The 9,833-nt window shown below is 39.9% G+C and overlaps 2 protein-coding genes across 2 annotated transcripts; both read right to left on the bottom strand.

The window, feature by feature from the left end:
- Positions 1-229: 229 nt before the first annotated feature.
- LOC5569936 (uncharacterized protein C6orf136 homolog) lies at positions 230-2,004 on the bottom strand. The gene is made up of 6 exons (XM_001658778.2): positions 1,639-2,004; positions 1,317-1,451; positions 1,087-1,256; positions 805-1,026; positions 669-738; positions 230-605 (listed from the first exon to the last, which is right to left on the bottom strand). Exons 1-6 carry the CDS (start codon positions 1,813-1,815, stop codon positions 489-491), a joined length of 891 nt encoding a protein of 296 aa, XP_001658828.2. The 5' UTR covers positions 1,816-2,004; the 3' UTR covers positions 230-488.
- Positions 2,005-3,303: 1,299 nt separating this feature from the next.
- On the bottom strand, positions 3,304-3,887 carry LOC110677779 (NTF2-related export protein-like). The gene is made up of 2 exons (XM_021849221.1): positions 3,758-3,887; positions 3,304-3,699 (listed from the first exon to the last, which is right to left on the bottom strand). The coding sequence occupies exons 1-2, from the start codon at positions 3,776-3,778 to the stop codon at positions 3,457-3,459; spliced, it is 264 nt and encodes an 87-aa protein (XP_021704913.1). The 5' UTR covers positions 3,779-3,887; the 3' UTR covers positions 3,304-3,456.
- Positions 3,888-9,833: the final 5,946 nt, after the last annotated feature.

Genomic DNA, 9,833 nt, shown 5'->3' on the forward strand with positions numbered 1-9,833 from the left:
GCCGTTATCGTTGATACAGCTCTGCAATAATCGCAACGTCATGCATCTTTTCTGTTCATAAAATTAATGATAGATTCATTTTGAATTTCGTCCCACTTCCGATAGCATCAATGATACGCGAATTCAGTCTTAGCCAATGCGTGATTGAATTCGGTGAATTCCTCTTAATTATTTAAGAGACATGATTAAAAGCAGGGACTTTCTCATCTAAATAACTGACAACATAAACTTCATTTTCTTCTTCATAAGCAGTCCTGCATTCCATCCGGCGCTTTGCAGGACTTTTCATTCCCATCTCCTCTATTATACAAAGCATCTCGTAGCTTCACCAGGATTCGATTTACAATGAAAATCCTCCCGGCCAAAGAAGCTACGAGCCCTCCTGGACTCAAGAGAACCTAACGAGACTTAGTTGGTTGATTTTTTTGGTCAACTCTTTTACTAACTATTCTACATTAAGCGAATCCGTCTCATCCAACAAACGATTCCTAGCATTGCTGGCCCACGATGGGACTGATTTCCGCCGTCAGTCCCAGGAACAGCGCCAGCTTGGGCGAAATCACATTCTTCGGGGGCTCTACCACCTTGTCGTCGTCGGGCATTATCTGAAATAGTGAATTCGTTTATCAAGAGGGGTGCTTTCGGCGCTAAATTAATGTGAACCTTACCTTGTCAGCTACATGCTTATAAATAAGACCGTCGGGGCCGACGTGAAATACGGAGAAACCGTCGTACCAGCTGGAAACGAAAGCAGTGGATAATTGCTAAAGAAATTTCGGTAGAGAACAGCTCAAGATTACTCACGCTTCCGTATCGGCGAAAATTTCCTTCAGTTTCCACAGCTTGTACTTCCAGAACTGGAACATGACCTTCAGCGCGCTGATTCCCTTTATCCTCCACCGGACCTTGATGGTGTTGTCCTCCGGGTGTTTGGTGATCTTCAGGATTTCGAGCGTCACATAGGCGAACTTTAAATGCCCTACGGTTCGCAGCAGTGCAACCTGCTTAACGTAGTGGTACAGACCCCTGAAAGAAGTAGCCCTGGCATCAGTACAACGATTCCAAAAGATTTCCATTTCATCTTACTCGGTCCGCATGCCACGGATGTTATTTTCAAAAATTAGGTTTGGATTGTAGATCGAGTAATCCAGCGGTTGGATGAACAGCTTCGGCAGTGTGTTGGCCAGCACATCGTACACTCGGTGAAGCTGCTCCTCCGACGGTTGGTTGCTGTTGCTGCTGGCAGGGGTTGAGTCCTGAAATCAATCCTATGTTACTAAAACCCATCTTGCAAGGGAATAAGTCTAGAATCTTACATTTTGATCGTTGGAAACGGCCAGCAATCGATCCGCAGGCGATTGAGAATTAAGGCTTGAATATCGCGTGTAAGCTGCCGGATTGTTCCGGATGGAGTCTTCCAGGCTTCCAAACCGATTCAGCGGTATTCGCAGCTGAAATTAGAAAAATGTTTAGAATTAAATAAGCCAATCAAAATTTTAGTTTAGGCTAATATCCATTACATTGAGTGAGGTTAAGACGTCAGCTGTTTACACCCGTCCCTGCGCCACCCCAAACTCGATACAACTTTGTTATGCAATGTTTTAAAACCCATCCATCGAAACAATTTCAAAATCTTACCGGTTGGACCTGAGGTCGGATCCCCGTCGTATTCCCGTACGATGAGTCCACATTTGGAACAGCAGCAGCCACCGCCGATGATGATGCAAGTGATCGTCCGGTGACGAAAATCCTTCCGAACGGATTGGCGAACCGGGTCGAAGTAACGACGGCACAATTTCGCAGGCAGTTTGCCATTTTCACCACTGTTTTCGCTAATGCAGTGCGATATATCGATGATTGGTTGCGTTTCAGCCGGTTGGGAAACGTAATCAGAATTGAATACTCATTTTAAATGGAACAATTTCCTGGGGGAAAAATTTCACACGCCGTCGCGGAGATCGCTCGCGCACCGTTCGATTTCTGCATGCAGCACTGATGAGAAGAAACGAAAACATTGGAATTTGAGGAAGTACTAGATTTTTGACAGTTCGGAGGAATTTATTAGGGGTGGTCATTTAGGAATTTAATATCGCGCATAATTTATGACACTAACCTAAAGCCGGGGTGGGTGTACGGCTGTCATTTACAAACAAAGCTCGCCTAACAATCGTCTCTCGGACGGGCCGGCCCAAACAGAATAAGCACAGAGAAACAGACGTAGACGAGAAAACATGTACGCCCAATGCTAAAATCGTTGTGTTTGGCCGATGGACCAACAAATGGCGGTAGTGTGTAAACAGGTCCGTCACACTCGGGCTCAGATTGGGTACCACTTCTAGTACTGCATTTCGTCCCTCGGTAGTACAAAAGGTACCCAAGTTTGACAGATCGCAGTACACTTTTCACGGCATTCTAGATTACCTTATGAGCCATAAAATTTTGGGCAACTGCAAGGGACATGGTGGTCTTTAATTTGTCTTTGGTGTAAACGTCAAACGCGAACAAAAACGATGCGAGCGCTGCGGTTGGTGGATTGACCAACTACAATATTTTGGAATTGACCGTTAAAAAGGCGGTCGATTTTGGATTGTTTCAACGCCGTTCGTAGTTGAGCCTTGTTACTCAATTTTAGATAAATTTCCACAGCCCCCTCTAGAGGTCATGCTGTTCCATGGGGGGAAGTGGGTCGGGGGGATTCTACGCAAAATCAGGTTTCTTCAACCTTAGCATAAGAAAAGTTGCATCTGCCCAAATTTGGCTTATTGGGACAAAGTACCCAATCGAGCTCGCTCTATTTTATACAACATTCGTGAGGTTCCCGCATAAACAAGAACTATATCAGTACAGTTTCCCGAAAGGTCCACAACAATTTGCAACAATATCCGAAACATTTTGGTTACAATGAAAAATAACAATATATCCACCATACCCGAAACGTTTTTAACTATTCGACAAACGGTAAATAGGAAAATCACAATGTGGGGAATAGGCGGTTAAGTTATGTAACCATTTGAAAACGTCGATTTTCTCGAACAAAATTTGTCATCAACAGTTTCCCAAAAGGTAGATATACTGTCCATTTTCTGGCAAAATTAATGTAAGCCAAATAGTTTTGATAAATTTTGAACCATATGTGTCTAAGGGAAATAAATAACGTATGCATAATTATTGGATTACGGTGCTTTATTGTATTTTTACCCTATCCCATACTGGTATGTAAGTGTTATACCATAAGAATCAAATATTTGAATTGAATTCATTAAATAAGAAATTATGAAACAAATTAATACGTGAAGAGAAAAATAATGCTTCAACTTGATCAACTATTTACTCAAATCATCATAGTTCCTAAAATAACTGACTTCAGTTGTACATTATTAAAGCACAGGAATTTGCATTTAATTTTGCACTTTTAAAAGACTCGAATTAAAGAATTAAAATAGAAAATTAGATCCGCTACCAGCCCTGCGATGATTCAATTATAGCCAGGGTGTTCATAATGTATTCGAAGCGGGGCAGTTCCTGGAAGTACTTCTGGATGTTGTCCTTCCCGTTGGCACCATTTCCGTTCCACACCAGCAAACCGTTGTCCATGTAGAGCCGGGTCATCTGATGCCGCTTCTTGGCTACTTTTTCGTTGTACAGTTTGGCGAATCCCTCCTCCATCCGGCAAGCGGCATCGATTTTGGTGCGCAGTTCCTACGGGGATTGGGTTTGAACCAAACATCCAACAGATTGGCGAAATAAATGTACTTACTGGGTCGATCGCAGTTGTCATTTTTTTATGTGAATTGCTGTTTTGTAAATATAATTTCAGTTTAACTTGACTGTTTTTCTTCGACGGCGATTTTTTTTCTACACTCAACGCTAGATTGTCGCTCACAAATACCAACAAAATGTAACTATTTGTCGAACTGTTAAAATGTAGTTCAATATTGTCAAATGCAAATGTGTGAGTGTGTTGCACAAATTAAAACAAAAACAATTTGCCGAATGGTGGCGTAATGTTTTCACCATATCTTGCTTGAATCCATTCCCATATAATTTAACAATATCAGAGCAGTATCATATATTGTTACTGAAAGGTATGGGTTAATCATACTGTTTGAAATGGTGAACAGCTTCGAAGTCCATATGGTTATACATAAAAGCAACTATTTCTGATACATTAACCGTACCCGTTACAAGATGTTTATTGTTCTTAAAGTAAGACAAACTGTATTTTGTTATGCGGGTTGGAACACTCTTGATGTATTTGATGTATCAGTGGGGCTCTGCACAAAAATGTACCTCTCCCTTTCACTCTTTCGTGAAATTTGTAAACAACAAGGCCAGTAAAAGTCAAAATCCCATACAAAATCAAAACAGTGCAGAGGCCTGTAGATTTTGATGCATTTGATTGCATTTAAATGCACAATTTATTACTAATTCATGGGTTGCTACAATATTTGACTTTATCGTTGTCAAAGTGTCAACTTCGTCCAAACAAAAAGTACATAATGGCCCTTTGAGCTTCTTAGGTGAAGCCGACAATTAATGAAGAATCGGATGTTCATGAAAATTTCAATTCATTGATTATAATATTTCATGTTCTTTTTCTTACAGCTTTGAAAACGATCAGTTTTTTTTAGAAAACCATACCGCAGACAGACGTTTAAGCAGGAACAAATTTATTCAAAATTCCTGTGTAAATTCTACCGTGGTGTCACCTAGGGAGCAAATTGCTGCAGTACAATGATAGTTCGTAAAAGCACGTGGCTTTACTTCTCGCTTACCACCCAGTCCACCACCCACTGAACAAAAATATCAAAACAATCACTTTAAAAATGATTCACACAATTGTGATACTTTCACACCAATTTATTTTACATGAGTAGCGATCATTCAAGGGTGTTATGCTAGTATGAATCTGTGAGTAAATTAAATGCCAACTTGTGGTAAAAATTATAATGGATTTTATTAACTTTTACATGAGAAATTAGATCCAAAAGGGAACATCGCCCACCCAGCGCAAAAAAAAGGTGCATAGTTTTTAGCGTTGAGCACGTCGGCTGTGGGAGCGGTTGTGTGTCATACTGTCAACGAAATGTGATCGAGGTGGTGGCGGGACGCATACGCCACTAACGCCATCTGTTAGCTTATTGCCACTTGGCGATTTGTGGCGGCCATGTTTTTACACAAGTGGCTGAGTCTAACTTGAACGTCTGTCTACGACCATACTATAGAACGGATCATTTGCCAAAGATACAAGAGAGCAGCCGTATTATTGAAAAGTTGATATGTCAGATGAGGAAACAAATCTGTTTTTAGTAGCTGGTACATCTGTAGCATATTACAAGGAAAGAACAATTTTTACGAGGATTCTGGTGCAGAGTGAAATGGAACCGAATCTGGGTCTCGATTACAAGATTAATATACGCGATCAATAAACAAAAAAAAACGTCGGAAACGGACACTCTTGTCACTTAGGGATTAGTTCTGTTCTTGGTTATGATAGACTAATTAAAACCTAAAATACAAGAATTTATTCCAATAGTCGTTGGTAAAATAAATTGCATAAAGTTGACTATGTCTTCTCGCAGAAGATATTTTGTGAATGAACTCAGGCAAACCTGCATTTTGCATGAAAAATAACAACATACATTAATGGCTCAATTTATTTCTGAGTGTTGATTTCACTTAACGCATACATGAATATGAGTAGAAATCTTCTAACGTGTTTGTGCTTTTGCATGTACTAGTTGTTGGTTCGAATATTCGATGAAGTACCAGATTGCATATATAGTTCGATTAACTAGTACTAGCGCAACGGAAAATTTTAGCGCTGTCCGAGCTTTCAACCAAGGTATCTAAAGAGGAAGGTAATTAAATTCTACAGACAGCCTGCACGCTAAGGTCAGTCTCCTCAAATATCGATAAAGTTAACTGATATCTCTCGCACTTAGTATCATACAGGCGTATCTGCAGGGATCGATTTCTCTTTGGATTACTGCACGAAATATAATCGATTTTCGCAACATTTCACGAAGCAGAACGACAAAGGACGATGAATACTTTCTAATGAATCATAAACAGCAGTCAAAGAAAGCTATCGAGCAGATTAATTAGCTAATGATAAAATCGATGAAAAGAAAACGATCATTGCAGTTACGCCCTTATGATACTGAACGCGAGATCTGAATTTGATAAATCTCGCGTTTAGTATCATAAGAACGTAACTGCAATGATCGATTTCTCTTAATCGATTTTCTCTTTAGCTAATTACTCGGTCGGGTGACTGCTTTTGACTGCTTTTTTCGATTCAGTAGAAAGAACTCATCGGCCTTCGTCATATTACATCGAAAACTATTACCTAAATCGATTGAATTCCCTGTACTAGAACAAAGAGAAAATCGACGAAGAGAAATCGATCAATGCAGATACGCCTGTATGATACTAAGCGCGAGAAATTTTAAATGCGAATATCTATTAATGGGTGGAAAACTATTGTGTGTTGCGTGATTATTTTTAAATCAAACATGCACACTCAACTAAACATAAGTAATATTTCAATTGAATTTTAAGGACTAACAATCGATGACGGCGATTTCTTTTTTGCAGTAATATTTCTTTTCTCACAATAGTTATATTAGAACAAAAAAGAGGTTGCAAACTATTCGTTTGCAGTACAGCAAGTCCATTTGAGTAGATTTGACTAGCATGGAACACATTTTAATATCGGAGAAAAATTTCCCTAATATCATTACGCTAATATAGGTTATTGTTCTTGAGTTTGGTGCTGACCTCGAAAGCATGGCTGCCTAGCACCGGGTTGGGAGGGACGAACCGGCACAAGCCAATTTAGTGGCTGGATCAACCAAATTGCACCAGGAGCTATTCCAGCACAACTTCATCGTTCGAAACACTTTACAAGACTCATGTGGCATTCGTCTCTTCCCGTTTTCTTAGTTCTTCATTGTTTTGAATTGAAGGGCTTTTGCTGCTTTCACTAAGCTGTAACTCAACACCGTTAAAAGTAGCAGCCTAGTGATATGAAATAAAAGTCTCCATCATAAATCCGACTGCTTCTATACAATATGATTTGCTATGCTGCACAATATATAATTAAAAAGCGCTTTGTCGTTAGTTATACAGCGAGCATACTGCCAAAGACAAATTAAAGGCTGTGAAACAACAACTTGTGGAGCATTTATTGCAATTCTATTAACTAATTAAGAAAAACCTCTTATTCAGGAACAGTGACCATCATTTGATAGAAAAACGAAATGTCCGCTAGATTTTCACATTTTATTTTTCGCGAATTATGAAATTTACTCTCCAAACAAAATAAGCAGATTTTCACAGTATGCCAGCATTTGTCTGCCAATCTATGCCTAATTGCTATCCTCCACAAGCCGGAACCACCCTCCGGATCATGCCAAAATTATTCTCCGCGGATCGCGCTTCTATAATGAACTGTGGATTAGTTCCGCTTCTCACTGCCCTGCTTTCAGGATGCCTTCGTTTAGTCAGGTCCGTCACACTCGGGCTCAGATTGGGTACCACTTCTAGTACGGCTTTTCGTCCCTCGGTAGTGCAAAAGGTACCCAAGTTTGACAGATCGCAGTACACTTTTCACGGCATTCTAGATTACCTCATGAGCCATAAAATTTTGGGCAACTGCAAGGGACATGGACAAAGACAAATTAAAGACCCCGATGTCCCTTGCAGTTGCCCATAATTTTATGGCTCATAAGGTAATCTATAGAATGCCGTGAAAAGTGTACTGCGATCTGTCAAACTTGGGTACCTTTTGTACTACCGAGGGACCAAATGCAGTACTAGAAGTGGTACACAATCTGAGCCCGAGTGTGACGGACCTGGACATGGAGGTCTTTAATTTGTCTTTGGTTTTGTGGTACTTGTAGTTCCTGTGGTGCTTCAGTTGATGCATAGAAGAACATTCCGCCGACGATGATCTGGAAGAACAGGGCAATTCCCATTCGCTTGGGTTACCAGTACTTGTGTTTCCATCTTCAGAAGGCACGGCCACCGGTTCCAGTTCTTATTACGGCGGCCAAACCACCCAACCAACAATTCAGAGCCACAAACAAGCATGCATGTTTAATAGGGTCCTAAAATGTTTAACGAAATCTTGTTTTTAATTAGTAGCACAAAAGTGCATGTTACTGTAACTACTTTAGCAATTTTTCCCGCTCAAATAACGGCTATATCATATTTAAACTTTAATTTCAAAATTGGGTCTTATTTTTCATGTAAATATTTCATCGAATCGAATTCAACATAAATTTCAACAACTACCGAAAAGCTAAACATTACATATAATTTGCAATTGGATTAGATGGACAAATTGATGTGAAGATTTGCGAAAAAGTTACACGTCTTCTCAGTGAGAATCGAACTCACGACTCCCCGATCTCTAGTTGGGGCGCGTTAACCACTACGCCATGAGAGGACTCATGAACGCAGAAGTTAACCTGAATTCTGTTAACGCGCCCCAACTAGAGATCGGGGAGTCGTGAGTTCGATTCTCACTGAGAAGACGTGTAACTTTTTCGCAAATCTTCACATCAATTTGTCCATCTAATCCAATTGCAAATTATATGTAATGTTTAGCTTTTCGGTAGTTGTTAAACTTCCACTCGGCTGGTTGGCCGTAAACCACGATTCATAATTAAAACAAGTATTTATCGAGCAACGGACTCATGTTCCGTAACCGGTCGTTTGAGAACGTCGCGACCCATTGGAAGCCCACACAATAGAAACCTCAGCCAGCGCAGTTGCTGGCTAGTGTAGTGTGCTATTCCTATACCTAAAAAACAATGCGCTCTCGGGCTAGGCATTGGATATATATAGAAAGCGTTGTGTTTGGATGGGCATCTAATTCTTCCGAAAGAGGTGCACTTTGCGAAAGAGGACCACGTGATTATTGAGCTGAAATCGAATTCAGGTTAACTTCTGCGTTCATGAGTCCTCTCATGGCGTAGTGGTTAACGCGCCCCAACTAGAGATCGGGGAGTCGTGAGTTCGATTCTCACTGAGAAGAGGATCCAATTTTGCGTAATTATTTAAAAAAAAAAAATAGAGGGAATGCAGGGAACGCTTTCTAACGAACATGTCCATTGTTTGATTCAAACTAAAATGTTGGTTGATTCAAACAAAATTGTTAGTTGGTTCAATCCAAATATTGAATAATCCAAAATAATCGATTTGGTTGAAACAACAAACATTTTGGTTTGTTTCAGGAGCTGTCAAAATGAAACAACAAATGGGATGGTTGTTGCAAACAAATATTGGTTGAATTTAACTAGACGGCCGTTGAACCATTTAGCTAAGATTTTAGTTTGTTTCAACAAACACGGGAAGGAAAAGCAAACTAACTTTTTGTTTGTGCAAAATCCAATTTAAAATTTTGGTTGTAATAAACTAAAGTTTGTTTGTCTTTACCAATATTTTTTCTCCGTGAATGCTATTTTGATACAGATGTTCCATCAAACAGATAAGTTTCATTCTGCCAATATTTTGGGGAACGATTGGGGTACGTTTTCCTAAAATTATTGAAAACACTTGATTCAATCTGCCTGAACACCGACCATATGACGTTGATTTTTTCCTCTTCCTGAGTCTCACTCAGATCTCAGATGCCTGAGTGTGATAAAAGCGCTGGATAGAAATTTATTGAAGTGTTTTACAAGTTTTTGAGAAAAACGCTAAAGTGTGCAATAATGCGGGGGAAAGGTTAAAAGCTAAAAAGCTTCCCACTTTCAGTGTAGTACTAGACTAATCAGTCTGGTTCGTTTGATATGAACCGTGAGAAGCCACAGCAGTAGTAG

The sequence above is a fragment of the Aedes aegypti genome, chromosome 1 (assembly GCF_002204515.2).
Source record: "Aedes aegypti strain LVP_AGWG chromosome 1, AaegL5.0 Primary Assembly, whole genome shotgun sequence".
In the NCBI taxonomy this organism is placed as follows: domain Eukaryota; kingdom Metazoa; phylum Arthropoda; class Insecta; order Diptera; family Culicidae; genus Aedes; species Aedes aegypti.

What these genes read in the sequence shown, in the direction of transcription:
- LOC110677779 (XM_021849221.1), bottom strand. Translation starts at nt 3,778, where the DNA reads ATGACAACTGCGATCGACCCA. An exon ending in TGACAACTGCGATCGACCCA is followed by an intron (nt 3,700 to 3,757) that starts GTAAGTACATTT and finishes CAATCCCCGTAG; the next exon opens with GAACTGCGCACCAAAATCGA.
- LOC5569936 (XM_001658778.2), bottom strand. Translation starts at nt 1,815, where the DNA reads ATGGCAAACTGCCTGCGAAATTGTGCCGTCGTTACTTCGACCCGGTTC. An exon ending in TCCGACCTCAGGTCCAACCG is followed by an intron (nt 1,452 to 1,638) that starts GTAAGATTTTGA and finishes TTCTAATTTCAG; the next exon opens with CTGCGAATACCGCTGAATCG. An exon ending in ATTTTCGCCGATACGGAAGC is followed by an intron (nt 739 to 804) that starts GTGAGTAATCTT and finishes TTTCGTTTCCAG; the next exon opens with CTGGTACGACGGTTTCTCCG.